The following is a 27,383-nucleotide window of genomic DNA, read 5'->3' as shown; positions in this document are numbered from 1 at the left end:
GGAGACCCTGAGATAGCAGACTGTCTCATTGAATCGCTAACTACAGCCCGGTGAAAGAAATGGGAGACAGTTAGTAGCTGACCTGAATTTCACTCCACTCTAGCAGAAAATGTTGGAGCCCCATCCACCGTCTAGGACAGGGGTCTTCAACGTTTTCAGGCCAAGGACCCCCTAGCTGAGAGAGAGATGAAGCAGGGACCCCCCCCTCTATATTGTATACAATTGTGTTTCAGATTAAACCTTTTTTGTTTATTTGGTCTGCTCTTTTTCCCCTCTACACCTCTATACCTCTTTGCCAAAAATAGCAGAACTACAAGCTCACAACGCCTCGCAGCGCGAGGCGTTGTGAGCTTGTAGATCTGCTATTTTTGGCTAAAGTTCTCCTCAGAAAAGGGATGTTAGGGTTCAAGTGGTTAAGGTAAAAAAAAATATCATATCACACAAAGATTTGGCGGACCCCCTGTAGTAACTCTGAGGACCCCCTAGGGGCCCCGGACCCCTGTTGAAGACCCCTGGTCTAGGAGCTGCACAGAAGCCACCTATAGCCAAATCCGAGCATCTGTCACACCCAACCAAGTTGCATCTCACCTACTGACGTGACTATTGCAAAAGCAACCCAAGACAAACACAACAGAAGCAGTTAAAACTGAGCTGAAGAAACATAGAAAAACGCTCGGAGAGGAACATTTAAACCCTGAGCCTTTTGAGGTTGCTGAACTCACTGGAGAAAGTCCTGCAAAGGAATGGGAGTCCAAGGAGTTCCCAATCAAACATCTGGTGTCAGACTCCAACCAGCAGGTCCCTGGCACCAACCTCCCAAGGAGACAGTGGTCTACGCTCAATCGATTCAGGACTGGACATGCTTGGCCAACCTTCACAAATGGGGCAGTACGTAGCCCAAGCCCAACTATGGAGCACATCATAGAAGTTTGTCCTCTCCAGAGACTTAAAGGAGGATTAGTCAGCCTCCATACAGCGGACCAGGAGGCAATTGCTTGGCTTAAGGACTTTACATTCGCTAAATGAATAAATAACCACTTGAACCGTAGCATCCCTATTCCAGGGGGGAACAGAATCGGTGATCTACAACAGAAGCAGCCGATCTACAAGCTCAAATGCATTGCGTTGCGCTGTGTTGTGAACTTGTTGATCGGCTATTATATCTCTGCTGTCGGGCAGAAACCAACTATAATTATGTCCAAAGAATTAACAGGAAATAAAACAACACAACACTGCCTCATCATAAGTTGGTACGGTGACTTTATACATTGTCAGCTACTTGCATGTGTCCTTATATTATCATCACTTTACTCAGATCCAATGGTGGACAAAGTACTCCAGTACTTGAGTCTAAAGTATAGATACTCCTGGTCAAATATCACTCCACTACAAGTGGAAGCTGCTCTGTCAAATGTGTAGAACTAGGCCTACTGTAGAACTTGCTTTTAAAAATAGTTTTGCACATGCTTTTCTAATACTAATACTAAGTATTAAAAATGACAAATTACAAAGTACATTTTCTTTTTAATATGAATGCATTGCTGTATAAAAATCTATTCTCCCCCAAAAAAACATTTTAAATTTTACAGACATTTAAAAAAAAAAACAATAATAGTGAAAATAGAAGATTGCATTGTGAGCTTGTAGATCTGCTATTTTCACTATAATTTGAAATAGGGCTCAAGTGGTTAGTTAAGTACAACATCTGTCTTTGAAACGTATAGTGGAGTGAAAGTCACAAGTATCAGTAAGTACAGATACTCAAAACAATTTCTTAAGTAAGTTAAGTTTTGAAAATGAGCACTTGTGCTCAGCTACTACCCTGGGTAAATAAAAAAAAAAAAAAAAAAAGTAGGCCTACAGTACCCAAGTAAATGTAATGTGTTACTGTCCACCACTGAAAACAATGCACTGATACAGTATGCACTTGGAATAGACAAAGCAGACAGCAGACACCTGCTGTAAATACTGAAACCTCTTATCTCCATATTCTAACTTAGTGTGTTTTTTCGTAAATGAACGCCCTACTTGATCATAATAATAATAGATAATAATACATTTTATTTGTATTGCACTTTTGGAATCCCAGAGTGCTACATGGTAAAAACACGTTATCAATCATAGAAGGTTAAAAAAGCAGGGTTTAAAACAAATGTGGTTAAACAAAAATTTAACACGAAAATGCCTTCCGAAATGAAACAGTTTTCAGGCCTATTTTAAAAGAGTCCAGGGTCTGCGGTAATCCGATAGGAAGCCTGTTCCACAGGCGAGCAGAAGGCCCTGATCATACTACAGTGTCACACAAAAGTAGCAGATCCGCAAGCTTGTAGATCTGCTACCTTTGATATTTTCTTTATTTAAATCCTGAAAAGTCACAGTTTTGGACATGAGGTTTCCACTCGACAGAGACAATATCGTTTCGTCTCAAGAGTTTATGTAGATTTTTTTAAACCACAAAGAACAAAACGTAGGCCATTAATCTCTTCCCTGAGCGGAGGGAGGGAGGCGTTGTGTCTACGTGCACTCTCTCTCACGCACGCTCTCTCACTCCGCCGCTCTCCGTCGAGTTTCACACGGCTGAGCATCATTTTTAGGCTGAGACGGTCATAAAAATGCATTTAGGAACCCGTCCAAAAGCTTGATTTACACCTTTTCCCCATCTCTGTGTGTGGTGTGATGCATCCAAAATAATATATTAGGTTTATCAAAGACAATTTCAATCAGTGTCTCCATTAACCTTTCATGTTTTGTCATCATAAAACGTGGATCGATTTGTTCTGCTAAGCCAAGCTGCTGAACGTGATGCAGAGGATGTGGAATCTGTCAATATGAGCTGTGAGGCTTGGTACTTTACTTCAGTGGTGGAAAGTAACTAAGTACATTTACTCAAGTACTGTACTTAAGTAAAATTGGTATTTCTACTTTACTGGAGTATTTCCAATTTTCAGTACTTTTAACGGTATGGCATCACTCTGAAGAACCAGTTTCGGTTCCAGGTGGTACCTTTCTGTGTGTGTGTGTGTGTGTGTGTGTGTGTGTGTGTGTGTGTGTGTGTGTGTGTGTGTGTGTGTGTGTGTGTGTGTGTGTGTGTGTGTGTGTGTGTGTGTGTAGACTGTGTAGCACCCCCCCCCCCCCCACCCCCTCTCCATTGAATTCCATTGAAAGTCCAGCCTCCAGACTGTATTTAATACACGAAAGCCTCTGAATCCCCCCCTGTTGTGGTGGATATTATTAATCACTGGTTGTTTTATTGCTTCAACTGTTTATTTATGCTTCTCGCTGTTTTTATTGCTGAGTGTTTATTTGTGCCTCTGAGCGGTACGTCTTATATTGTTTATGTCCAAATATTTCTGTATTTGTGATTCATAGCTACGGTAGCACACTTTGAAATGTGCTTTATTATCCCATCCATTCCAGGGAAGCATGAGCTGTGTCATTTTAGATTTTAGCTATATTTATCACATTGTTTCTTAACCCATTTTGGCTATTCAAAAATAGCAGATCTACAAACTCATAGCGCGGCACCAAGTGTCACAATCATTGTAACCACTTTAACCACTATGTTAAAAGAAAAAGCAGATATACAACCTTGTAGATCTGCTATTTTTTTAAACATTGTGAACATTTGTGCAAATCTTTGAATATATCTAAAATGTTTTTTAAAGCCAATATTTTAACTCAAATCTTTGCTTCTGGGGGTCCCTGGAACAACACATTTTGAGAGGGGGGTGGGGGGGAGTCTGCGTCAAAATAATTTTGTGGGTCCATGACATGACCCAGAGGGCCACTATATTTCCACACTCACACCAGAGGGCCACATTGCATATTGCCATTCTATGTCACACAAAATTAGCAAAAATAGCCGATCTACAAGCTCAAAACGCGTCGCGCTGCGACGCGTTTTGAGCTTGTAGATCTTTTTTTTTTGCTATTTTTAAATGGGAATCCAGATTTTTTTTTGCTGTTTTTCGAATTGGAATCCTGAAAAACAACATTTTTATTTAATTTCAAATGCATTTAGTTATACTTATGTTAACTTTATGAACTTAAAAACAAATGCATTGGACATAAAAAAGACAATAGAATTTTAATACTAGTCATTGAGCTACTAATATAGACTGAAGTAATTAAAGCGGGTCATGTTTGCATGTTTTGAATTGTAAACAGCTGAAATCAATGATATCAGTAATCCGATATTAACCTGCGGGCCGCATTAAGTGAAGGTGGGGGCCGCATGTGGCCCCCGGGCCGCCAGTTGCCCATGTATGGGCTATAGCATAGGTCCGCAATAGCGGTCCATGACCGGACCGCGGCACACTTCTCTGCGGACCCTGGGCAAATTATAGTTTTCAAATGCAGCGCTCTGAATGTGTCTGTGTGTGTGTAGCACAAACACCTGCAACTAATTAGCAACTGATTAACACACAAGCATGACCACGGACAGTATTTGTACACGCAATAGTATTTTTATCACGCAAAAGATGTATTTTGTTTTATTGAGGTTTCTTTTTTTTTAATTAAGACAAAATAAAACTACTACTTACTGAGATCTAACAAAGTTAAAGTCTTGGTAACAGACCAAAGGTGCTACAGTATTTCTCTTATTAAGCAGTCAGTGTTTGACACAGTGTGCAATAGTTCTTACATTTATTCGCAGATTTGTTTTATTCAACTTTAGCTGGAGAACAGCACTACAATTTTGTCCTCCTTCCTTCCTTAGGGTCCTTTTGGTCTGGGTCTAAAAAGAAAAGTGTTCTTAATTTATTGTGCCACAACACAATACCTCTCCTGATTGTTAACAGAAGATCTTTGGAGGGGAATATTTGTCAAAGCGAAACATTATATTTTCATACTCTGCACCCCAGTATTGTTAAGTTGGTTGGTTGGTTGGAAGGGGATCCGATTTGTATTGACCGACTTTAATAAACAGACCTTTGTCTTATTCAAAAAAAAAATTGTGGACCTTCAAGATTTGCATTTGAGTACCCCTGGGCTATAGCAACATAAGTTTTTCAGAAAACTGTTTGGATTTAGAAGACATTTGTAGAATCGGCCTCAGGTCTTATAAATAAATCTGTCTTGACTTGTGGACTGTATCTACAGTAGCACTGAGGACACTGAGGTCATGTCCTCAATATGGTTTGTTTTCTGGGGATTTGGGGCTTTTACTGACCTGAGGTGAAGGTACTGTTATTGTTTTTTAGTACACTTTCTGGTGGAAAGTGAGTGAGACCTACAGTATATTGTACAGTATAGCGCACCTCCATGAGAGGATGTTATTGCTTTCCTTGCAAAGTAAAGTTTTGAAGCATGTTTTCTTTTTTTTTAAGCTTCATCCTGAGCTTAAGAACCTGATTCTCTTTTTGTAAAGCTTCACGTTCAGCTCAGGGAACCAGGCCTCTCCAACACATGCATTTTTTATCGTAAGCTGAGTCCCACTCTGACTCGGCTGTGAAACTTACACACAAAAAACACAACATTTTTTATTTTTTTTTGCACCGGTCAGATATATTGAACCCTGGAGTGGCCATTGACATAAAAACAATAATAACTCGTGGTCACGAAATAGTATTTCGAGGCCACGAAATACGCCACAAGTTATTATTTTTTTCTGTCAATGGCCACTCTGGGGCTCCGTATAGATATAACATCTTTATAATGAAAAACAATGACTTGGGGTGGGAAGTTTATGCTACAGTATTTGGTTCGCTAATACTCTTATTTGAAGCTTCTTTCCGTGTACAATCAGGCACATGAACGAACTGACAAGAACTAGAATGAACCAGGGGGACAAATGGAAACGCTAACCCTTGAATCTGAACGTTATAGTAGTACAATAGGCCTGACCTCCATTAGTCGAATAGTCGACTAATCGATCAAGGGAGCCTGATTCCACTGCCAATCCCTCATAGTAGGGGGTACTAAGCACAAAAAATGGCCAAATCGTTACGTGGCGGATAAAAGCACCAAATTTGGTACACGCACTCTTTAGGATGTATCTCATCATCTCAGAAGGGGTGCCCAAAAATTTGGACCCATTAAAGTTTTTTTTAAAGGAAAAATCAAAAATGGCCGCCAGAAATGACCCATGATTCCTAAAAGTTGATATAATTCTGACATTTTGGCTGATTGTGCTAAATATAACTTTTACATTTATAGTAAATAGACTGATATTAAAGGATTTGGCAAAAATAACCCATGAAAAATGTCTAAACAACTCTAAATGCCCAAAATTGTCTTAAAAACCACTCTGAATAAGATGACCTTCCACATTAATCCTTTTCTAAGTGATATATTGTCAATGCCAAATATACTTAATTGTTTTCTAAAACTTTTAAAAGACCCTATGAATGATTACCAATACATAATATATTGTACAAATCTTCATATGACCAGAGATCAAGCCCTCTATTGGGGCACAACTCCATAGCGTTTTAATGCCCCAAAAATGTAGGAGAGTGTGGGAGCAGTCAGGTTCTCGTGCTTGGAGTGTGGGAGCAGACAGGTTCTCGTGCTTGAAATTAAACAAAGTTGCAACCTTGTGCGGGAAAGCAGAAGATCAAAGACACACACACCAGCACCCCCCCCCCCCTTAAAAACGGTCTGGGGGGCTCACAAAAGCCTGAGTAGACGATAAAATGACCCAAAGTTTTTTTGAAAGTGAAATATCCCTTTAACATGTTGTCCCTGCTACCTGCATGTCACACAGTTAACATGTTGTCCCTGCTACCTTCATGTCACACAACAGTTAACATGTTGTCCCTGCTACCTGCATGTCACACAACAGTTAAGATGTTGTCCCTGCTACCTGCATGTCACACAACAGTTAAGATGTTGTCCCTGCTACCTTCATGTCACACAACAGTTAACATGTTGTCCCTGCTACCTGCATGTCACACAACAGTTAAGATGTTGTCCCTGTTACCTGTATGTCACACAACAGTTAAGATGTCCCTGCTACCACTAAGTGACTGTCACTTCCTGTCACTTCCTGTTTCAGATTATTTTGGGCACCCCTTCTAGGATGTGTTAGGATGACCCAAGGGACATATGTGCCAAATTGTAAGCTTTTTGGAGATTCTATAGGCTTTTTGAGTCAATCGCCAGCACTGTAGGCGGCCATTTTCAATTTAGTCAATAACTCACTTCCTGTTGAAGACTTTTTTGGGCACCCCTTCTAGGATGTCTTAGGATGACCCAAGGGACATGTGTGACACATTTTATACTTTTTGGAGATTCTTTAGTTGTCTTTTGAGTCAATCGCCAGCACTGTAGGCGGCCATTTTCAATTTAGTCAATAACTCACTTCCTGTTGAAGACTTTTTTGGGCACCCCTTCTAGGATGTCTTAGGATGACCCAAGGGACATGTGTGACACATTTTATACTTTTTGGAGATTCTTTAGTTGTCTTTTGAGTCAATCGACAACACTAGGCGGCCATTTTCAATTTGGTCAATAACTCACTTCCTGTTTCAGATTTTTTTGGGCACCCCTTCTAGGATGTTTTAGGATGACCCAAGGGACATCTGTATCAAATTTCATGCTTTTATCCGCCGCGTAACGATTTTTCACTTAGTACCCCCTACTATCAGTCGAATCATGCAATCTTTTCTTTTTGTTGCATGATTTGACTGAGAGATTGGCCTAATTTTGTTATATTAATTAACTAATAGTTTGCCAAACATAGGATATATATATATATCATGATTTTTGTGGAGAAACCAAGTAAGTGTATATGTTAAATCAGACATTAAGCACCCCCACAGCCCAAATGGAATGATCCTCTACATTTCATTATACTTTTTTTTGCATGATTCGGCTGAGATTTGTAGTCAAATCAGACTGATTCGACTGCCACTCTCTCAGCCGAATCATGCAAACGTTTGCACATGATTCGACTACCAGTCGGCTATAAGCAACATTTGGCCAATCAGATTCGACTATATGAATTCTTAGTCGGTATTACAACAGTTGTAGAATGAAGAATGGTCTTAGGCACTAGTTGGGCCCGTGAAATGTCACTTAAATCCTCGATGTCAGATGTTGTTTGTTTTTTTTAAAGGTATTTTTTTAGGCTTTTATGCCTTTATTTGGACAGGACAGTAGGCTGACAGGAAATGGGGAGAGAGATGGGGGGGGAGACATACAGCAAAGGCCGTCGAGAACGGGAGTCGAACCCGCGACGTGCTGTCATGCCGGATTACCAGCTTATGCGGTATGCGCCTGGACCACTAGGCCAGCGGACACCCCTCGATGTCAGATGTTTAACGAAAGATAAGCATGCAGAATATTCAGAATAATGATAGCAGAATAGGATTCCGTGAATAATAGTAGGGAGTTGTTCTCTAGTCGTCGAGATATGACTGACTGTGCTATAAGTTTCATTATACAACAGGTAGTTCCGACCAAGCAATCTGATTGGTTGAAATAGCTATCTAGCCGTGCTTCAAACCAGCATGATAGCACGGGCCTAATCACATTAATAAATCACTCCGCACTGCAGTCCGCACCTGATTAGACCATATATGGCACAGCTGTGCTGTGACGTCATGCTGTCCCACGGTAGGAAAACAAACAGCACGGCGAAAATAGCCGATCTACAAGTTCACAACGCGTCGCCAGGTATCGCACAGCGAAAATAGCCGATCTACAAGTTCACAACGCGTCGCCAGGTATCGCACGGCGAAAATAGCCGATCTACAAGTTCACAACGCGTCGCCATCGCGACGCGTTGTCAGCTTGTAGATCAGTTATTTTGGCCACGTGACACGGTCGTACGACGGAGCATATAGCCTACTGGAATTCATTCCACTTTTTGAAAGATCTTGAAAACTTGTACAAATCTTTGAATATATATATATTTTAAAGTGAACATTTGTAACTCAAATCTTTGCTTCTGGGGGATCACTGGAACAAAACATTTTGAGATGGGGGTCTGCGGCCAAATACATATCTACATTTTTTTTCTAAATCCTATCAGTATGTTATTGTATGTATATCAGTGGTGCTCCAACTTTTCCATGTCAAGGACCCCCAAAATGATATGTATTTGGCCGCGGACCCCCATCTCAAAATATGTTGTTCCAGGGACCCCCCAGAAGATCGGAGTAAAAAATGTTTGCTTTAAAACATCAAGCAGTTTTTTCTCTGATAAGCCGTGTGTTTTATCTCTGTGTTTTGTGTTTTCTCGTCCTTCCAGGAGGATGTGTCACCAGCCAGGAGTGGACGTTCACCCAGCCCTGCTCACCCCCCAGACTGGAGACCGTCCAGGAGCTGCACCTGGTAGGACTGGAGACCCAAATGTAGACCCCCCCCCCCCCCCCCCACACACACACACACACACACCCTGACAAGCACTTGGAATTGTAGGACTTGAGGCATTATTAGGTGTTGTGAGCATGTAGATCAGCTATTTTCAGCCTGTTTCTTAGGTGATATTTGACTATTTTGCTATTTTTTTACGTTATAGTTTGTTGATTCCTTTTGATACAGTCTTATTATTAGTACCGGTATTATTATTGTAGAGGTATTAAAAAGGTCTTAGAAAGTTCTTAAATTGTGTGTGTGTGTGTGTGTGTGTGTGTGTGTGTGTGTGTGTGTCTGTGTGTCTGTGTCTGTGTGTGTGTGTGTGTGTGTGTGTGTGTGTGTGTGTGTGTGTGTGTGTGTGTGTGTGTGTGTGTGTGTGTGTGTGGTACACGAGAAAAGGTTGTTTTATGGTTAAAAAAATAAATAGAGCAAGGCTTCAGTTTGGGGTTTAGTTGGGATTAAGATTATAGGACATTTCAAGGTTGCGTTTCCTAAAATGATGATGTCTTCACAAGTATAGTAATGCAAGTGTGTGTGCGTGTGCGTGTGTGTGTGTGTGTGTGTGTGTGTGTGTGTGTGTGTGTGTGTGTGTGTGTGTGCGTGTGCGTGTGCGTGTGTGTGTGATCCCTACAGGCCGTGTTAGGAGGTCTCTGTAGTGGGAAATCTGCGCTGGTTCACAGACACATGACTGGGAGTTACCTGGCCCTGGAGAACCCTGATGGTATGTTTAATAATTATATATTATGTTAATATATAATAACATGACTGGGAGTTACCTGGCCCTGGAGAACCCTGATGGTATGTTAAATTATCCCTTTTTGTATGATGAAGACCAAATGGTCGAAACATTTCCCTTGAAATACTTTTGTTTGTTTGTTTGTTTGTGAGCTATAACTCAGTGTGTTTTTTGATTGATTGATTGATTGAAAACTTTATTTAGAAAAGACATGGAAATAGTGCATGGAAGTACAATTCACAATACAAGGTCCTCTAAATTGGATCGCTCATAAAAGCACAATGGCTTATTTAAAATGAGATCCCCACGCACTCAAATCATGATGACATTTAAGAAAACAGACAAATATTAACGTATAGTGTTTGATTGATTGATTGATTGAGTGATTGAATACTTTATTAGTCAGATATGTAAACAGCACGTGGTACAGTCAGACAGGTTCCATGACATTAAATTTTTCAACACATTAAAAGTCTTCATCATGGTCCTTCAAACGTGTATTAAAATGTTTTAACTGAAAAATCCACTCCAGTGATCCATGGCAGGTTTTTCTCTCTCTGATTCCTAAAGCCTTTTCAACTTCAATGAAAAAATAAATCTTTGCTTGCGGTTGTCGCTGTAGAGGGATTTTGCCTGTCAATCTCTCGCCTCTGCTCCGCCCCCCCCAAAGGAAACGATAGGGGAGGGGAGGGGCGTGGAGGAGAGGGGGCGGGATTAAAGGACTATGACGTCAAAGTCCAGGGGCCAAGCACTTTTTTAAGCCTAATTATTCAGAAAAGAAAATCCACTGAATGTTCAAAGTTCAGTTTTTTGGGGTGTAATTGAGGTCATAAAACAAAACAAATAAACAAAAATAAATAAATAAATGAAAATTAATGTCATGAAATCTTTAAGGCTTTTAAGGCTTTTCGCAATGGAAAATGACGAACGCAGCAATAACACCCTGGTAACTAGTAACACTGATGCATGCGTAGAACACTTTGTCCTGATAGTGAGCATCCACTCTATTTATATGGGTTTGGTCTACCCATGTGGGCGTAACCTGCTGTTGATTAATAATGTGACTTGTGTATTGTCTTAAATGTGGAAACACAGGCTTTAGCATTGTTCTATAACAGTAGCCACTGTCCCCCAGCTACTCATCTGACCTAATCAATCAACACTCTCATGTGACTCTCATGTGACTCTCATGTGACACATGCAAGTCCCCCGCTGTGGACCCCAACACATAGTTTAGTAGACCTTGCTAGTTTTTAGCGCTGTTTTGAATACGCCCAGCGAACTGCATTTTTTGAGGGATGGGGTTAGACTATTCCATACCTTGGTGGCTGTGCTGTAGAAGGAGAATTTGCCCATGTTTGTTTTATGGGTGGGTGGTACCAGATTGTTGTTTACGCTCCCTCTAGTTTCGTGACTGTGGGTGTCACTAACTTTTTCGAGGTATTTATACAGATATGCGGGTATAGGGGGCATTTCGGGCAAATCTGCATTTACAATTTTGAAGACCAGTCCCATTTTTTGTTGTTTAACCCTGTCTTCCACCCTGAGCCAGCCTAGGCTGGCAAAGTGAGTTGGAGGGAGGTGGGTCATGGGCCCCAGTCCGAGAAGTACTCGAATCAGTTTGTTTTGGGAGGTTTGAAGCTTAGTCTTCAGTGACACTGAGGTGTTGGAGTACCAAGAGGAGCAAGCATAGTCAAAAAGGGGCTGAATCAGGGCCCCTGAGAGGTTCCTGAGGGCCTGGGGGTTGACAAAAGAGGAAACTCTACCCATAAATCTGGTTCTCTGGTTTAGTCTTTTGACCACCTTTGTTGCCATGCTTTCACCTGTCAGGTATTTGTCAAGAATACATCCCAAATAGGTAATCTCTTCTTTGCTAGTGATGATTGTGTCATCGACTTTGACCTTGAAGTCATTTACCTTCATTTTACTGAGGGAATGTTTGGTCCCAAAGAGAATGGATTCAGTTTTCCCAAGGTGTAGTGACAGTTTGTTATCGGTAAGCCAGGTACGGATTTTTGAGGCTTCAGAGCTGAAAGCTTCCTCAACTTGCAACTTGTCCTCACCCGAGATCAGGAGTGCCGAGTCATCAGCGAACAGGAACAGTTTGCAGATACAGGCAGCATTCATGTCGTTAATGTATAGAAGGAACAGTAACGGCCCTAGAATCCTGCCTTGAGGAACCCCGCAGCTCAGCGGGAGGGATGAGGACATGGTTCCGTTGATGTCAACCACTTGTTCTCTACCCTCCAAGTAAGATATCATCCAATTTAGTGATGTACAATCAAAACCAATCGCCTTCAGCTTATCAAGTAGAATTGAGTGGTTTACGTGTCAAACGCCTTTTGGAGGTCCAGCATGACCATGCCGCAGTATTTGCCCGAGGTCTGCATATTTCGCAACTTCTCTCCATTTTCCGCATATTTCGTAACTTCGGCAATTTCACTGCATAAAATCACATAAAAAACGTGCATATTTCATCACATTGTGACAATTGCGCATTATTATTATTAGTATTCCACTCGACCTGTGCATGTTATTATATTTGTAAAATATACTGTATGTAACATGTTTGAAGCCATGAGAAAATATGAACTTGTCCTATTCACGTGAGCTGTAATGGGTCTGATTGGGGGGATAATGGAATCATTAGTGCCACCCGAGGTTACTAATAGAGGGTGTGGTACACAACAGAGGGTTGTACGAACCAAACCGTTTGTGCCAGGTTGAACGGAGGAAGAAAGGAGAGACCTTGAAGCGCCAGTTTACCATTTAGTTCGAGTTTAAATGTGACATTAGACTGCAGCCAAGGTTAAGAGAACTTTCGAGCCCAGCGGAGGTTGGAACCGGCCGTTTCTGCCGTGCGTTGGGACTTCGAGCGCTGCGGTGGTGATCGAGACGCCGGCCGGGATTGGAGTCGGGAGGAGCCGAGGCCGGTGAGACCAAACCGAGTGACATGTTCTTGTGGATTACAATTTAGAGGGGTACCCCGTATTTAGCTATTATTTGGGCCGCTGCGCGCGGAAGAGACTTTTCTTTTGAGTGGATTAAGGAACCGTTTGCGTCGCGGGAGCGCGATCAGAAGAGGACGGTCGCGGGACTATTTATTTCTTTATTTAAGCAGCGTGCTTGCATGACAGACTGCTAAACGACGTGCGTGTGGGTTTATTGTTTGCATTTACATTGTGACCCGCCGGGTTACAAGTGACAGTGGGATTTGTTTGGGTGGGAGGGGCGTTTAAAGTGATTATCGTTTGTTTTTGATTTATTTGTTTGTTTGGCTGTTTATTTTATTTGTCAGGGAGAGAGACAGGGAAAGAAGTACATTTGAAAGTGTTATTATTTGATTTAAACACCTTGTGATCTGTCAATTAATACAAAGGCTTCTATATACAAAATCTTATGAGTTAAAACACCCACCGATCTCGTTGTTTTTCCTTTTTGGTAGTGATTATCCTTTCAGTTAAAAAGGCCGATTGTTACAACATAATCAAGGATTTTTTCCGGCGTTTTTCTGGGGGGTCTAATAAGTAGTACTGCAGAGAGAACCGTGTCTGTAGGGCCTCAAAGATACTAGGCGAGCAGGTCGTGAGTTATTAAACCTAAAGTGGACACTGTTCCGATTTTAAGCGTATATGAGACTAATTGTAACAGCATGAGTTGCTAATGTAACACTGCTAAATGACAGCAATAAACAAATTGTTTTCAGCTTAAATCAATTATATTTAATTCAAGCAACTGTTTTACATTGTTTTCATACCAAAGATGTGATAAGATAATGTATCATACATAAGGAATTAATTAAATATTACCGGATGGCAGTTTAAGTGAATTCCATGGGAAAATACATTGATTACACCTAAAAAGATGCGTGTTACAATATTTGCCCCTGAGATGTAGTGGAGTCAGAGGCCGTGTTGACCGGTAATTGCCGGTTTTGACCGATATTTTATGACAAAGACCGGAAAATATAAATCTCTCCGGACATCCTGACCGGTTGACAATGACACGGCAGTTCATTATAATATCACCGCAAATCTCTCTCTCTCTCTCTCTGTGTCTGTCTATCTCTCTATCTCTCTATCTCTCTATCTCTCTATCTCTCTATCTCTCTATCTCTCTATCTCTCTATCTCCGTCTCATCTGTCTCGGTTATTTGGCGGATTTTGGTACTTTATTTTCGTTTTTTTGTCACTTTATTTCGGGGTTAGGGTTAGGGTTAGGTTAGGGTTATGTTATTTAATTCTTATTTTTGCCTGATTTTACCGATTTATTATCAAAAAAAAATGTATTAATTAAAATATTTTTAATTATTTTTGCAAAATCAATTGGGTGCACCAGGCCCACCCATGGCTGCACCCCTGATACACATGATGAAAACAGAGCTATATTGTCCAACTTGACCATACTGTACAATACCAAGTACTCTAAAACCAGTTCACCCGTGATGCAAGCTTGTACATCTGGTATTTTTGTGCAGTATATGAACATTGTTTTTATACTTTTTTAAGACAACTGTCACAGGCTCACAACGCGTCATCGCTTGTGAGCTTGACGATCGGGTATTTTCAAAAAGCCAAAGTTTAAATACGGCTGAAACGGTTTATGTATGTTTTGTCATAATAATTAAAATCTACAAAGTAACTAGTAGTAACTAAAGTTTTCAAATAATTGTAGTGGAGTAAAAGTATAATATTTGCCTCTGAGATGTTTTGGAATAGAAGTAAAAATATTGCAAATTAGAAATACTCCAGTTAAGTAAAAATGCCTTAAAATTATACTCAAGTACAGTACTTGAGTACATGTACTCAGTTACTTTCCACCACTGTCAGCATTAGATTAATTACTAATTTCTGCCAAGATGACGAAAGAGAACACAATTTGTTCCATAGGCCCACATTGTCTTGGTTTCAGAGAGCATGGTGGTAAATATGAACTTTTGCCCCAAAGTTTTTATATTCCATAATGTCCCACGACCCACGTCCGTGTTATCTACTTTTTACTCAAGCATGGAGTTTGACAGACAAGAAGTGGGATGAAATCACGGATCTGTGACAGTGAGGGTGTCCTGTCGTACGCACAATGAATGGTCGTGACTCCCTGTATGATAATCTGATGTTAGTAGATTATGTTTTCTTCTTGAACATGGCCATGGGGCTGTGGCAGGTTATTTAATATGGGATTTTCACAGCTGCCTTTGACTTTTTCTTAACGGAACGGCGTTCCGGTACCGAAACTTTTACCATAACGCCGTTCCGGACCATTCCGGCCCACTTTCACCCCTACTCTCTCTCTTTCTCTCTCTCTCTCTCTCTCTCTCTCTCTCTCTCTCTCTCTCTCTCTCTCTCTCTCTCTCTCTCTGTCTCTCTCTCTCTGTCTCTCTCTATCTCTGTCTCTCTCTATCTCTGTCTCTCTCTCACACACGCCTTGAAGTTCTAACTTTATGGTTAAGTTACACCTATTTCCTGTTAATAATAACCTCTGTAAGAGAGTTGTTGTTACTGGGAAGTTGTCGCGTAGACTATGTTCTCGGAATTCTAAATGTGAGATCGCCGGCCGGTCCTTACGGTTATTAAGTTGTGTATTGAACAGTCAAAACAAGTCGTATCATTAGTTAGAATACAAAAAAAACTAAAGAAAACAATATCCATGAATTCAAGGGCTTCATGGGGTAATTGATAAGGAAAAAAGTCATTTTCAAATAAGTGAAGTCGTCCTTTAAGTATTTTTAAAATCATGCACTTTTGAATACTTAAGTATTTACTTTACCTCAAGCACCAATTTGGCAGAGCAACTTTCAACATGTAATATTTGACCAGCAGTAGTTATACTTTTACTCAACTACTGGGGTTGATTGAGTAGCCTACTTTTACTTTTAATAAATATTCTAGTGTATGATCTGCTGAATGCTGACTGTTACAAACACACGTGTGACTCACTTTACTCTCATCGTCTTTAATTAGATCAAATACATCAACAGACATCATCACTGTCACATAGAAACTATAGAATTCAAACCTGATCTATAAATGACAAACACTACAATATAAAACATGTTAGCAGTAATAATCATATCAAACATGTCACCATTATACCAATATAATTACAAACTGATCGTTTATACACTACAAAATAAAAGTATGTTATCAGGAATCCTTGTATCTGTTTAACTATCTGTCCACCATAGCTGTGTTTATAAAGCATGATCTGTCTGTCTGTCTGTCTGTCTGTCTGTCTGTCTGTCTGTCTGTCTGTTTGTGTGTCTGTAATACCAAAGCAATTCAAAACTGAATGATGTATTTCACTGCCACTGACGTAAAAAACGTAATTTTTCCCGTTTACCAATCCTGCCACTGACGTTTTTTTTTTTTTAGTTTTTTTTTCAAATTTGACCCAAAGACCAAGGAGATATGATTGTTTAAAGATCTAGACTCCCATACACTTCCTTGTTAACTTAAAACTTAAAAATTCTGTATCTCGGCTCCTGAGTACTTCTTTTTTTCGATGAAAAATCTCTGGCAGTGGGCAAACGCGGCCAGCAATAATTGTGGCAGTGAATGAGTTAATTAAATAATCACATGTAATTAAAAATTATAATTAATAACCTGCCATAAACCAATCCCTTCTGATTACCATGGAGATCTCCTAATCAATACCAGATCAATATATTCAATGTAGGCTTTTATTGATCGCTATACGTTCTAACGTTTTCCAGAGTGACACAGATCTTCCCTGGTAACATCTTCAGAGACGTACCACCATCATGAGTATTATTAGGAGTGTCAATGTCCTTCATCTTTTTCCAGACTCTGTAGCTCAGGTTCTTCAGGTGTTTGGCCACGTCTATCAGCGCTCCTGAGACCGGCGTTGGGTCCTGCAGGGTGAGCAGGGTGACTCCCTCCATCGTGGTCTTGTAGTTCTGCAGGAATGAGACGTGGTCGTCGGCTCTCAGCTGGTCCTCAGCAGCTTGGATTGCAATGGAGACGGATTCCATTTCTCTGCTCACACCCTCAATCCTCTCCTTCATCGCCTGACTCTTCTGAGCCTCTTCCTCCTGCAGGGCGGCGGTCATGGCCTCCTCTTCCTTCTCTAGGAACCGACGAAGATTCTGGAACTGTTCCTTAATCTGTGCCTCTATGTTCCTGGCCTGAACCTCAATTTTTTTAAGCTCCTCTTCATGAACAGTCAAACGGGAAGCCATTTTGTCTGCCGGTCACACACCTGAACTGGAATGTTCTCTGAGGCTGTTACACCAGAGGAATCCTAGAAGTCAAAACAAGAACAATAACATTATGAGTATCAATAGTTTTAGTAGTAGTCGGTCTGCCAGGTTGTTCAAATAATTTGTCTCTCTATTCATTAATCTATTGATTGATTGATATTTGCCTCTCGGTTAGTTCACACACACACACACGCGCACACACACACACACACACACACACACACACACACACACACACACACACACACACACACACACACACACACACACACACACACACACACACACACACACACACACACACACACACAATTTACATTAATCTACCAATCACACTTGCAATGCAATAGATAGATCTCCCATGTAAAGGGTATTTCAGCAACCGAGTTAGCGGACACAACTCAGACCTGTGTCTTTGATGGTTTTTATAATACTAACACACAATACAAACACGCTCTAACACTTTTAGGCCAGTAGGTTATAAACCTAGAAAAGGAAACACGAACAACAACACAACTACAAATTGCTGACATGAAATATACACACAAAACTATAAAAACATATCAGAAATATATACATTTATCGTCATGTAAACACGCTGTGTCTTACCTTCAGTCTTTCGGAGCTCGCAATGGAAAATGACGAACGCAGCAATAACACCCTGGTAACTAGTAACACTGATGCATATGTAGAACACTTTGTCCTGATAGTGAGCATCCACTCTATTTATATGGGTTTGGTCTACCCATGTGGGCGTAACCTTCTGTTGATTAATCATGTGACTTGTGTATTGTCTTAAATGTGGAAACACAGGCTTTAGCATTGTTCTATAACAGTAGCCACTGTCCCCCAGCTACTCATCTGACCTAATCAATCAACACTCTCATGTGACTCTCATGTGACTCTCATGTGACACATGCAAGTCCCCCGCTGTGGACCCCAACACATAGTTTAGTAGACCTTGTATTGTGAATTGTACTTCCATGTACTGTTTTTCATGTCTTACTAAATAAAGTACATCAATCAATCAACAGGTTTGATTGATTTGTTTTTATTTATTTATTTTTTATTAGGCAAAAGAATGTAAAACAACACAGTTACATTTATAATACTTTTGTCTAAAAGGTCCGACCAAAAAAGTCCTTGCGGACTTGTTTCCGTTGGGGTCCTTGAATTAATTTCATAGACATATATAGTAGCAACCAAACAGTCCAAAAATCAACATAAAAATACAGAGAAAAAATACCACTATGCACCCAAAAAAAAACATGAAAAATTTAAAATATATACAAAAAAAGGGGAGGGGGGGGTCGTCTGTGTACAGGGAAACTGGTACTAGCTCCTCTTTTGGCCTCCAGAAAGATGAGTTTTTAGGGCTGTTTTGAATGGGCCCAGCAAACTGCATTTTTTGAGGGATGGGGTTAGACTATTCCATACCTTGTTGGCTGTGCTGTAGAAGGAGAATTTGCTTGTTTTATGGGTGGGTGGTACCAGATTATTGTTTACGCTCCCTCTAGTTTCGTGACTGTTGGTGTCACTAACTTTTTCGAGGTATTTATACAGATATGCAGGTATAGGGGGCATTTTGGGCAAATCTGCATTTACAATTTTGAAGACCAGTCCCATTTTTAGTTGTTTAACCCTGTCTTCCACCCTGAGCCAGCCTAGGCTGGCAAAGTGAGTTGGAGGGAGGTGGGTCATGGGCCCCAGTCCGAGAAGTAGTCGAATCAGTTTGTTTTGGGAGGTTTGAAGCTTAGTCTTCAGTGACACTGAGGTGTTGGAGTACCAAGAGGAGCAAGCATAGTCAAAAAGGGGCTGAATCAGGGCCCCTGAGAGGGTCCTGAGGGCCTGGGGGTTGACAAAAGAGGAAACTCTGCCCATAAATCTGGTTCTCTGATTTACTCTTTTGACCAACTTTGTTGCCATGCTTTCACCTGTCAGGTATTTGTCAAGAATACATCCCAAATAGGTAATCTCTTCTTTGCTAGTGATGATTGTGTCATCGACTTTGACCTTGAAGTCATTTACCTTCATTTTACTGAGGGAATGTTTGGTCCCAAAGAGAATGGATTCAGTTTTCCCAAGGTGTAGTGACAGTTTGTTATCGGTAAGCCAGGTACGGATTTTTGAGAGTTCAGAGCTGAGAGCTTCCTCAACTTGCATCTTGTCCTCACCCGAGATCAGGAGTGCCGAGTCATCAGCGAACAGGAACAGTTTGCAGTTACAGGCAGCATTCATGTCGTTAATGTATAGAAGGAGCAGTAACGGCCCTAGAATGCTGCCTTGAGGAACCCCGCAGCTCACCGGGAGGGATGAGGACATGGTTCCGTTGATGTCAACCACTTGTTCTCTACCCTCCAAGTAAGATCTCAATTTAGTGATGAAAACCAATCGCCTTCAGCTTATCAAGTAGAATTGAGTGGTTTACAGTGTCAAACGCCTTTTGGAGGTCCAGCATGACCATGCCGCAGTATTTGCCCGAGGTCCGCATATTTCGCAACTTCTGCAATTTCACTGCATAAAATCACATAAAAACCGTGCATATTTCGTCACATAATCAAGGATTTTTGGCCGGCGTTTTTCTAGGGGATCTAATAAGTAGTACTGCAGAGAGAACCGTGTCTGTAGGGCCTCAAAGATACTAGGCGAGCAGGTCGTGAGTTATTAAACCTAAAGTGGACACTGTTCCGATGTTACATTTTAAGCGTATATGAGACTAATTGTAACAGCATGAGTTGCTAATGTAACACTGCTAAATGACAGCATTAAACAAATCGTTTTCAGCTTAAATCAATTATATTTAATTCAAGCAACTGTTTTACATTGTTTTCATACCAAAGATGTGATAAGATAATGTATCATACATAAGGAATTAATTAAATATTACCGGATGGCAGTTTAAGTGAATTCCATGGGAAAATACATTGATTACACCTAAAAAGATGCGTGTTACAATATTTGCCTCTGAGATGTAGTGGAGTCAGAGGCCGCATTGACCGGTAATGGCCGGTTTTGACCGATATTTTATGACAAAGACCGGAAAATATAAATCTCTCCGGGCATCCTGACCGGTTGACAATGACACGGCAGTTCATTATAATATCACCGCAAATCTCTCTCTCTCTCTCTGTCTCTGTCTCTGTCTCTCTCTCTCTATCTCTCTATCTCTCTATCTCTCTATCTGTCTCTCTCTGTCTCGTCTGTCTCGGTTATTTGGCGGATTTTGTACTTTATTTTCTTTTTTTTGTCACTTTATTTCGGGTTTAGGGTTAGGGTTAGGTTAGGGTTATGTTATTTAATTCTTATTTTTGCCTGATTTTACCGATTTATTATCAAAAAAAATTATTAATTCAATTTTATTTTTTTATTTTTGCAAAATCAATTGGGTGCACCAGGCCCACCCATGGCTGCACCCCTGATACACATGATGAAAACAGAGCTATATTGTCCAACTTGACCATACTGTACAATACCAAGTACTCTAAAACCAGTTCACCCGTGATGCAAGCTTGTACATCTGGTATTTTTGTGCAGTATTTGAACATTGTTTTTATACTTTTTTAAGACAAATGTCACAAGCTCACAACGCGTCATCGCTTGTGAGCTTGACGATCGGCTATTTTCAAAAAGCCAAAGTTTAAATAGGGCTGAAACGGTTTATGTATGTTTTGTCATAATAATTAAAATATACAAAGTAACTAGTAGTAACTAAAGTTTTCAAATAATTGTAGTTGAGTAAAAGTATAATATTTGCCTCTGAGATGTTTTGGAATAGAAGTAAAAATATTTCAAATTGGAAATACTCCAGTTAAGTAAAATACCTTAAAATTATACTCAAGTACAGTACTTGAGTACATGTACTTACTTACTTTCCACCACTGTCAGCATTAGATTAATTACTAATTTCTGCAAAGATGACGAAAGAGAACACAGTTTGTTCCATAGGCCCACATTGTCTTGGTTTCAGAGAGCATGGTGGTAAATTTATGAACTTTTGCCCCAAAGTTTTTAAATTCCATAATGTCCCACCACCCACGTCTGTGTTATTTAATTTTTACGCAAGCTAAGCATGGAGTTTGAGAACGTATAGGCTTGACGCACGTTAGTCAAGCGGCCCCCAGAAATCTGGTTTCCTTTCAAAACGTTGTGCATTTCAAAATAAGAGTTAAAAAAAAATCTGTACTTGTAATGTTACAATTCAACACAAGTTTTATTTTGAAATCATACTACTGGAAGTAGAAGTACCCAGGTAGCCTAGTTGAAACTACTTCACGCTATTGTCATGAAAGCAGCAGATTATATGGAACGGGGGGAGAAAAAGAAAAGTCAGACAAAAAGTGGGGGGAAATCACGGATCTGTGAGAGTGAGGGTGTCCCGTCGTACGCACAATGAATGGTCGTGACGCCCTGTATGTTAATCTGACGTTAGTAGATTATGTTTTCTTCTTGAACATGGCCATGGGTCTGTGGCAGGTTATTGTCTCCGCCAGGCCGAAAGGCATGGCGAGAGAGTATGTTTTACCCTCCGTGTGTGTGTGTGTGTGTGTGTGTGTGTGTGTGTGTGTGTGTGTGTGTGTGAGTGTGTGTGTGTGTGTGTGTGTGTGTTTGTGTGTGTGTGTGTGTGTGTGTGTGTGTGTGTGTGTGTGTGTGTCCGTGTGTCCTGTCCGTGTGTTAGCAGCTAATCTCTGGCACTGTTGGCCCGGTCGCTGCGAAATTGTGCACACAAACTCCCTGGATGCCAATTCAGAACCTCTGCCTCAAATTTTTCACATGGGCCTGTTATAGCGCCATCTGGAGGCCGATTTGTGCAAAACCCATTTTTTTACATTACTCCTACAGATTTTATCCAAACGTCATGCAAATCGGTACACAGTGTCTTTATAATCATGTGATCAACACGGATCTGTCCGATTGCCCAAATTCCATCCTCATTGGCTAAGGTTCGCTTCCAAAATTTGCAGGATTGGTCCGTTTTGAACAATTTGCCTCAAATCATGAACGCAGCTTGCGATTTCCGTGAAATTTCACAAACACATTCCCACTAGGCCACGGAAGAAATGCCACCCTTTTTCACATTGGCCTGTTATAGCGCCACCAGCAGGTCTAATTTAGCAAAACACATTTTTGGAACAAAATGCCTCAAATCATGAATGCAGTGTCCGATTGCCGTGAACGACCTAAGAATAAATGGCACCCTTTTCACATTGGCCTATTATAGCGCCAACAGTAGGCCACAATAACGTACCTGACCTGGCGGAGACCAAGGAGCACTTTTTCTAGTTTAATATGGGATTTTCAAAGCTGCCTTTGACTTTTTCTTAACGGAACGGCGTTCCGGTACCGAAACTTTTACCATAACGCCGTTCCGGACCATTCCGGCCCACTTTCACCCCTACTCTCTCTCTCTCTCTCTCTCTCTCTCTCTCTCTCTCTCTCTCTCTCTCTCTCTCTCTCTCTCTCTCTCTCTGTCTCTCTCTCTCTCTGTCTCTCTCTCACACACGCCTTGAAGTTCTAACTTTATGGTTAAGTTACACCTATTTCCTGTTAATAATAACCTCTGTAGAGGAGAGAGTAGAGAGTAGAGAGTTGTTGTTACTGGGAAGTTGTCGCGTAGACTATGTTCTCGGAATTCTAAATGTGAGATCGCCGGCCGGTCCTTACGGTTATTAAGTTGTGTATTGAACAGTCAAAACAAGTTGTATCATTAGTTAGAATACAAAAAAAAACTAAAGAAAACAATCTCCATGAATTCAAGGGCTTCATGGGGTAATTGATATGGAAAAAAGTCATTTTCAAATAAGTGAAGTCGTCCTTTAAGTATTTTTAAAATCATGCACTTTTGAAGACTTAAGTATTTACTTTACCTCAAGCACCAATTTGGCAGAGCAACTTTCAACATGTAATATTTGACCAGCCAGTAGTTATACTTTTACTCAACTACTGGGGTTGATTGAGTAGCCTACCTTTACTTTTAATAAATCTTCTAGTGTATGATCTGCTGAATGCTGACTGTTACAAACACACGTGTGACTCACTTTACTCTCATCGTCTTTAATTAGATCAAATACATCAACAGACATCATCACTGTCACATAGAAACTATAGAATTCAAACCTGATCTATAAATGACAAACACTACAATATAAAACATGTTAGCAGTAATAATCATATCAAACATGTCACCATTATACAAATATAATTACAAACTGATCGTTTATACACTACAAAATAAAAGTATGTTATCAGGAATCCTTGTATCTGTTTAACTATCTGTCCACCATAGCTGTGTTTATAAAGCATGATCTGTCTGTCTGTCTGTCTGTCTGTCTGTCTGTCTGTCTGTCTGTCTGTCTGTCTGTTTGTGTGTCTGTAATACCAAAACAATTCAAAACTGAATGATGTATTAATTAAATAATCACATGTAATTAAAGATAATAATTAATAAACTGCCACAAACCAATCCCTTCTGATTACCATGGAGATCTCCTAATCAATACCAGATCAATATATTCAATGTAGGCTTTTATTGATCGCTATACGTTCTAACGTTTTCCAGAGTGACACAGATCTTCCCTGGTAACATCTTCAGAGACGTACCACCATCATGAATATTATTAGGAGTGTCAATGTCCTTCATCTTTTTCCAGACTCTGTAGCTCAGGTTCTTCAGGTGTTTGGCCACGTCTATCAGCGCTCCTGAGACCGGCGTTGGGTCCTGCAGGGTGAGCAGGGTGACTCCCTCCATCGTGGTCTTGTAGTTCTGCAGGAATGAGACGTGGTCGTCGGCTCTCAGCTGGTCCTCAGCAGCTTGGATTGCAATGGAGACGGATTCCATTTCTCTGCTCACACCCTCAATCCTCTCCTTCATCGACTGACTCTTCTGAGCCTCTTCCTCCTGCAGGGCGGCGGTCATGGCCTCCTCTTCCTTCTCTAGGAACCGACGAAGATTCTGGAACTGTTCCTTAATCTGTGCCTCTATGTTCCTGGCCTGAACCTCAATTTTTTTAAGCTCCTCTTCATGAACAGTCAAACGGGAAGCCATTTTGTCTGCCGGTCACACACCTGAACTGGAATGTTCTCTGAGGCTGTTACACCAGAGGAATCCTAGAAGACAAAACAACAATAATAACATTATGAGTATCAATCGTTTTAGTAGTAGTCGGTCTGCCAGGTTGTTCAAATAATTTGTCTCTCTATTCATTAATCTATTGATTGATTGATATTTGCCTCTCGGTTAGTTCACACACACACACACACACACACACACACACACACACACACACACACACACACACACACACACACACACACACACACACACACACACACACACAACACACACACACAATTTACATTAATCTACCAATCACACTTGCAATGCAATAGATAGATCTCCCATGTAAAGGGTATTTCAGCAACCGAGTTAGCGGACACAACTCAGACCTGTGTCTTTGATGGTTTTTATAATACTAACACACAATACAAACACGCTCTAACACTTTTAGGCCAGTAGGTTATAAACCTAGAAAAGGAAACACGAACAACAACACAACTACAAATTGCTGACATGAAATATACACACAAAACTATAAAAACATATCAGAAATATATACATTTATCGTCGTGTAAACACGCTGTGTCTTACCTTCAGTCTTTCGGAGCTCGCAATGGAAAATGACGAACGCAGCAATAACACCCTGGTAACTAGTAACACTGATGCATATGTAGAACACTTTGTCCTGATAGTGAGCATCCACTCTATTTATATGGGTTTGGTCTACCCATGTGGGCGTAACCTTCTGTTGATTAATCATGTGACTTGTGTATTGTCTTAAATGTGGAAACACAGGCTTTAGCATTGTTCTATAACAGTAGCCACTGTCCCCCAGCTACTCATCTGACCTAATCAATCAACACTCTCATGTGACTCTCATGTGACTCTCATGTGACACATGCAAGTCCCCCGCTGTGGACCCCAACACATAGTTTAGTAGACCTTGTATTGTGAATTGTACTTCCATGTACTGTTTTTCATGTCTTACTAAATAAAGTACATCAATCAATCAACAGGTTTGATTGATTTGTTTTTATTTATTTATTTTTTATTAGGCAAAAGAATGTAAAACAACACAGTTACATTTATAACACTTTTGTCTAAAAGGTCCGACCAAAAAAGTCCTTGCGGACTTGTTTCCGTTGGGGTCCTTGAATTAATTTCATAGACATATATAGTAGCAACCAAACAGTCCAAAAATCAACATAAAAATATAGAGAAAAATACCACTATGCACCCAAAAAAAAACATGAACAATTTAAAATATATACAAAAAAAGGGGAGGGGGGGGGGGGTCGTCTGTGTACAGGGGAAACTGGTACTAGCTCCTCTTTTGGCCTCCAGAAAGATGAGTTTTTAGGGCTGTTTTGAATGGGCCCAGCAAACTGCATTTTTTGAGGGATGGGGTTAGACTATTCCATACCTTGGTGGCTGTGCTGTAGAAGGAGAATTTGCTTGTTTTATGGGTGGGTGGTACCAGATTATTGTTTACGCTCCCTCTAGTTTCGTGACTGTTGGTGTCACTAACTTTTTCGAGGTATTTATACAGATATGCAGGTATAGGGGGCATTTTGGGCAAATCTGCATTTACAATTTTGAAGACCAGTCCCATTTTTAGTTGTTTAACCCTGTCTTCCACCCTGAGCCAGCCTAGGCTGGCAAAGTGAGTTGGAGGGAGTTGGGTCATGGGCCCCAGTCCGAGAAGTAGTCGAATCAGTTTGTTTTGGGAGGTTTGAAGCTTAGTCTTCAGTGACACTGAGGTGTTGGAGTACCAAGAGGAGCAAGCATAGTCAAAAAGGGGCTGAATCAGGGCCCCTGAGAGGGTCCTGAGGGCCTGGGGGTTGACAAAAGAGGAAACTCTGCCCATAAATCTGGTTATCTGATTTACTCTTTTGACCACCTTTGTTGCCATGCTTTCACCTGTCAGGTATTTGTCAAGAATACATCCCAAATAGGTAATCTCTTCTTTGCTAGTGATGATGATTCGACTTTGACCTTGAAGTCATTTACCTTCATTTTACTGAGGGAATGTTTGGTCCCAAAGAGAATGGATTCAGTTTTCCCAAGGTGTAGTGACAGTTTGTTATCGGTAAGCCAGGTACGGATTTTTGAGAGTTCAGAGCTGAGAGCTTCCTCAACTTGCATCTTGTCCTCACCCGAGATCAGGAGTGCCGAGTCATCAGCGAACAGGAACAGTTTGCAGTTACAGGCAGCATTCATGTCGTTAATGTATAGAAGGAGCAGTAACGGCCCTAGAATGCTGCCTTGAGGAACCCCGCAGCTCACCGGGAGGGATGAGGACATGGTTCCGTTGATGTCAACCACTTGTTCTCTACCCTCCAAGTAAGATCTCAATTTAGTGATGAAAACCAATCGCCTTCAGCTTATCAAGTAGAATTGAGTGGTTTACAGTGTCAAACGCCTTTTGGAGGTCCAGCATGACCATGCCGCAGTATTTGCCCGAGGTCCGCATATTTCGCAACTTCTGCAATTTCACTGCATAAAATCACATAAAAAACGTGCATATTTCGTCACATAATCAAGGATTTTTGGCCGGCGTTTTTCTAGGGGATCTAATAAGTAGTACTGCAGAGAGAACCGTGTCTGTAGGGCCTCAAAGATACTAGGCGAGCAGGTCGTGAGTTATTAAACCTAAAGTGGACACTGTTCCGATGTTACATTTTAAGCGTATATGAGACTAATTGTAACAGCATGAGTTGCTAATGTAACACTGCTAAATGACAGCATTAAACAAATCGTTTTCAGCTTAAATCAATTATATTTAATTCAAGCAACTGTTTTACATTGTTTTCATACCAAAGATGTGATAAGATAATGTATCATACATAAGGAATTAATTAAATATTACCGGATGGCAGTTTAAGTGAATTCCATGGGAAAATACATTGATTACACCTAAAAAGATGCGTGTTACAATATTTGCCTCTGAGATGTAGTGGAGTCAGAGGCCGCATTGACCGGTAATGGCCGGTTTTGACCGATATTTTATGACAAAGACCGGAAAATATAAATCTCTCCGGGCATCCTGACCGGTTGACAATGACACG

General features: G+C 40.7%; 1 protein-coding gene across 1 annotated transcript in view; it reads left to right on the top strand.

The window, feature by feature from the left end:
- Positions 1–743: 743 nt before the first annotated feature.
- Positions 744–27,383, top strand: part of LOC308081822 (arf-GAP with GTPase, ANK repeat and PH domain-containing protein 1-like) — a gene marked incomplete at both ends in the record, with an annotated part of 94,164 nt that continues 67,524 nt past the window's right edge. Inside the window, 3 exons of the mRNA XM_080423445.1 lie at positions 744–888; positions 9,200–9,282; positions 9,940–10,027. Coding sequence (XP_080279571.1) covers positions 744–888; positions 9,200–9,282; positions 9,940–10,027 — 316 coding nt within the window. The remainder of the gene's footprint in view (positions 889–9,199; positions 9,283–9,939; positions 10,028–27,383) is intronic.

This window comes from Gymnoscopelus braueri (genome assembly GCF_963280865.1).
Source record: "Gymnoscopelus braueri genome assembly, chromosome: 3".
Classification (NCBI taxonomy): Eukaryota; Metazoa; Chordata; class Actinopteri; order Myctophiformes; family Myctophidae; genus Gymnoscopelus; species Gymnoscopelus braueri.
This window is presented reverse-complemented; position numbering and strand designations above follow the sequence as displayed.